At 33.7% G+C, this 4,736-nt stretch overlaps 1 protein-coding gene across 1 annotated transcript in view; it reads left to right on the top strand.

Annotated features, from left to right (window-relative positions):
* Positions 1–2,662, top strand: part of vash2 (vasohibin 2) — a 25,072-nt gene extending 22,410 nt beyond the window's left edge. Inside the window, exon 9 of the mRNA XM_083898397.1 lies at positions 23–2,662. Within this exon, the coding sequence (XP_083754523.1) occupies positions 23–92 (70 nt within the window). The 3' untranslated portion in view covers positions 93–2,662. The remainder of the gene's footprint in view (positions 1–22) is intronic.
* The last annotated feature ends 2,074 nt before the right edge of the window (positions 2,663–4,736 follow it).

Below are 4,736 nucleotides of genomic sequence, written 5' to 3'. Positions count from 1 at the left end.
TTTGTTCATGTGTTTTTTTCAGACCGGCGTCCGTGGACAGAAAGCCTCCAGAGCTCAGCACTCTCAACGACGGCTACCAGATCCGCATCTGATCTCCTACATTCACCCGTTCATCAACCGTCAGTTCATCCGTCCATCAGTTCATCCGTTCATCACCTTTAACGTCTGGAGAAGAAGAAGAAGTTGTGACAAAGACGAGGTGGACGCACCTCACCGTGAAGACATGAAGATCCTTCACACACACACACACACACACACACTGAAGAATTCATGGATTCATTCACAACCTTTTTTCCACATTTCTGCGTCGTCGTCAGGACGAGAAAAGAAATAACGTCCAAGTTTCACGATGTTAGAAAACGTCTCTGCGACTTTTAAAGGAATCTGAGTAAAAAAAAAACCTGGAAATCTACGATAAAAAAATTTCACTTTAGCGACAAAACGACACAGTTTTCCCACATTTTTATTATTTATTTTTATTTATTCTTATTATTTCGCAGTAAAAGTAACAGTTCATTTGATTTTTGTTGATCCGACTTCGATTTCTGTTTCAAACTTCGTGTTTTGTTTAAAGTTCGCAGCCGTTTCGTATTAAAAATGCTAACAAGTTTACGCTAAAAGTTCTTACGCTTGAAAAATACCACGATCATTTCAAATTCCGCGTCACTTTTTACTCCAAAAATTGGCAACAAAAATTGTCGTTGTGTAATTTGTGACGTTTCATTTCAAAATCGTACTTTTTTTTTTTTCCGTAAAAAAAAATACAACGAGCTATGCACACATTTAGTCCTGGGGGGGCGGAGCTAAAAATCCTCGTCTTCCGCAGTATTTTTGGTTTCCAGAAATAAAGCGTGTAGAATAATTCGAAAAAGTTTGGAGAGGATTTTTTTTTTTTAACGACTTTTATCCGTTTGCGTCGCAGGAAACGCGATATTTTTTTTGTAACCTGAAGGTGGCGCAGAGACGCGTTTTGACGACTAGCGCAAAAACAACAAAAGCACAAAAGCTGCTTTTTTCTTGACGAGTTTGTGGACAAACCGCAGAAGAACAAAACCTCGGACTTTACGGTTTTTTTTCACGTCCGACAGAGACGTTTTTTTTGTTGTTGTTGTTTTTTTCTGAACAAAAACAGGAGATGCAACATTTTCTTAAAGGGCCTAAAAACTTCACTCTTTGGCGACTCCATGCACAAAAGATCGCAGAAGACTTCGGATTTCACGGACGCTTTTACGAAAAAAAATGAAACACAACGTAGCAACTTAGAAGTGTTTAAATTTAAATGTGCTTGAATATTTATCGGACTGAATGTTTTTTTGATTTACGGATTGTATTTTTATGATTTTTTTTGATTTTTTATGAATGAGAACGTGAAAAAAAAAAAAACACGTAGAAAAAAGACGACGTTTCTTTTCCCAACGATGGCCTTGGTTTGTAAAAGTGCCGAAATCATGTTTCTTGACTCTGTTGTCGATGCACTTAAAGGGACAGTTCGTGGTTTTATGACGTAGACTCACAGCGCCCCCTGCTGCTGAGCGCAAAGAAAATCCTTTTAGACACTTAAGAAAATTAAGTTCTACAGCGGCATCTTAGTTTTTCCATGTTATTTTGTCGTTTGACAGACGTTAGCAACAGGAAACTGAAGTTTGTAAACCACTCACTCTCCCACACCAAAGCCCATAGAGAAAATCAGTGATTTTAACGTTATTTAGTCAATTCTGTGTTTGAAATCCTTTGTTCAGATTTACTTCAGTGACACAAAGTGACCACACGAGGCAGCAGTAGAGCAGCAGCTCCCGTGTCCCTGCGAGCTAAAAAAAAACGCTGTTTTTCACTATGGACTTTGGTGAGGGAGAATGAGTGGAAAAGAAAACCTTGAACTGTCCCTTTAACTCTCTGTACTGTGTGATGCACTTCAGTCTGTTGTGGGGAAAAAAAAAATTGCAGATTAATTCGTAAACTTTCTTGAAAGTCTGCTTTACATGTCACGATTTTTTAGCATTTTGTCCACGAGCTAACGTAAGATTTTTACTGAATATTGTTCCCCAAAAAAAATCGTATTATTTTAAATCTACGAACTAAACAGTTCAGACCGAAATGATCGGAATACGTAGAATTTCCGATATTGGAACTAAAACACACTGAAATGACTCTACTTTTTTAAAATTTTATCGCAGATATGTGTCAGATTTTTAAGCGTTTCGCGATAAAAAACTATGATGGAAACGAAAAAACGCAAATAATGTGTTTGCAAGAAAATTGTATTCTGTCCAAAACTTTGTAGCTTGTTTTTTTTTTCTTTCCAATAGCTAAACCAAATTCAGAGCAACATATCGTGACGATATTTGAAATTAAAAAAGACGGATATAAGAAAATGTTTTTTTTAGCTTCCAGTGCCTCAACTGTGTCGCATTAATCAGATTGTGTTTTTTTTGTATTATTATTATTATCGCGTTATATTGCTGGTCCTGAGTTCAACGAACAAAATTTTGTTAGAATTTGTTTTCTTCGTTTGAATATTATTCGTAATTCTGCGAATTCTGCGTGACAGTATTGAGCCCACTGGTTTATAAAGACCATCGTTTTATTCTGTTGTTTTTTACCGAGCTCTTGTTGTTGACTTGTGCTTTTGTTTTGCTGTGGTAGGAGCACATGTGGCGCCCTCCTGTGGTCACAGTATGAACAGCAGCATCAGCATGTGTTGTTTTAATAAAAGATCTATGTTTTTATCTCGTCTTTGTCGTCTCGTGTTTCACATCATGGACGCGAGACCATGAATCATTTCTTCATATTATGGGCTAAGAAATTGTTTTTTTTTCAAATTTTTTGATTTTGGGCGACATAGTATAGTATGTCGTTTTTGTCAAATTTTGGACCAAATTTTTTTTTTTCAAAAAATTGTCACTTTTTGGACGACATGGTATAGTATGATGTACTACATAGTATAGTATGACGTTTTTGTCAAGTTTTGGTCCAAAAAAATGTTTTTCAACCAAAAATTCAGATTTTGGACGACATAGTATAGTATGTCGTTTTTGTCAAATTTTGGACCAAATTTTTTTTTTTCAAAAAATTGTCACTTTTTGGACGACATGGTAAAGTATGATGTACTACATAGTATAGTATGACGTTTTTGTCAAGTTTTGGACCAAAAAAATGTTTTTCAACAAAAAATTCAGATTTTGGACGACATAGTATAGTATGTCGTTTTTGTCAAATTTTGGACCAAATTTTTTTTTTTCAAAAAATTGTCACTTTTTGGACGACATGGTATAGTATGATGTACTACATAGTATAGTATGACGTTTTTGTCAAGTTTTGGTCCAAAAAAATGTTTTTCAACCAAAAATTCAGATTTTGGACGACATAGTATAGTATGTCGTTTTTGTCAAATTTTGTAACAACATTTTGTTTCAAAAAAATGGTCACATTTTGGACGAAATAGTGTAGTATGACATTGAGGTCAACGACATAGTATAGTATGACGATTTTGGGCAAAAAAAATTTTTTTTTGAAATTTTTGATTTTGGACGACATAGTATAGTATGTCGTTTTTGTCAAATTTTGTACCAAATTTTTTTTTCAAAAATTGGTCACATTTTTGACGACATGGTATAGTATGATGTACTACATAGTATAGTTTGACGTTTTTGTCAAGTTTTGTACCAAAAAATGTTTTTCAACAAAAAATTCAGATTTTGGACGACAGTATAGTATGTCGTTTTTGTCAAATTTTGGACCAAATTTGTTTTTTTCAAAAAATTGTCACTTTTTGGACGACATGGTATAGTATGATGTACTACATAGTATAGTATGACGTTTTTGTCAAGTTTTGGACCAAAAAAATGTTTTTCAACCAAAAATTCAGATTTTGGACGAAATAGTGTAGTATGACATTGAGGTCAACGACATAGTATAGTATGACGTTTTGGTCACATTTTGGGCCAAAATTTTTTTTTTTTTTTAAATTTTAAATTTTGGACGACATAGTATAGTATGTCGTTTTTGTCAAATTTTGGACCAAATCTTTTTTTTCAAAAATTGGTCACATTTTGGACGACATGGTATAGTATGATGTACTACATAGTATAGTATGACGTTTTTGTCAAGTTTTGGACCAAAAAAATGTTTTTCAAAAAAATTGTCAGATTTTGGACGCAATAGTGTAGTATGACATTGACGTCAACGACATAGTATAGTATGACGTTTTGGTCACATTCTGGGCTAAAAAAAATTTTTTTTTTGAAATTTTTGATTTTGGACGACATAGTATAGTATGTCGTTTTTGTCAAATTTTGGACCAAATTATTTTTTTCCAAAAATTGTCACCTTTTGGACGACGTGGTATAGTATGATGTACTACATAGTATAGTATGACGTTTTTGTCAAGTTTTGTACCAAAAAAAGTTTTTCAAAATAATTGTCAGATTTTGGACGACATAGTATAGTATGTCGTTTTTGTCATATTTTTGATCAACATTTTTTTTCAAAAAATGGTCAGATTTTGGACGAAATAGTGTCGTATGACATTGAGGTCAACGACATAGTATAGAACGACGTTTTGGTCACATTTTGGGCTAAAAAAATTATTTTTTCAAATTTTACGATTTTCGACGACATAGTATAGAATGTTGTTTAGTCAAATTTTTGACCAAATTTTTTATCAAAAAATTGGTCACATTTTGGACGACATGGTATAGTATGATGTACTACATAGTACAGTATGACATTTTTGTCAA

Source organism: Microchirus variegatus (assembly GCF_963457635.1).
Source record: "Microchirus variegatus genome assembly, chromosome: 12".
Lineage (NCBI taxonomy): Eukaryota > Metazoa > Chordata > Actinopteri > Pleuronectiformes > Soleidae > Microchirus > Microchirus variegatus.
The sequence above is the reverse complement of the archived record's forward strand: the minus strand, read 5'-3'. Positions and strand labels throughout refer to the sequence as shown.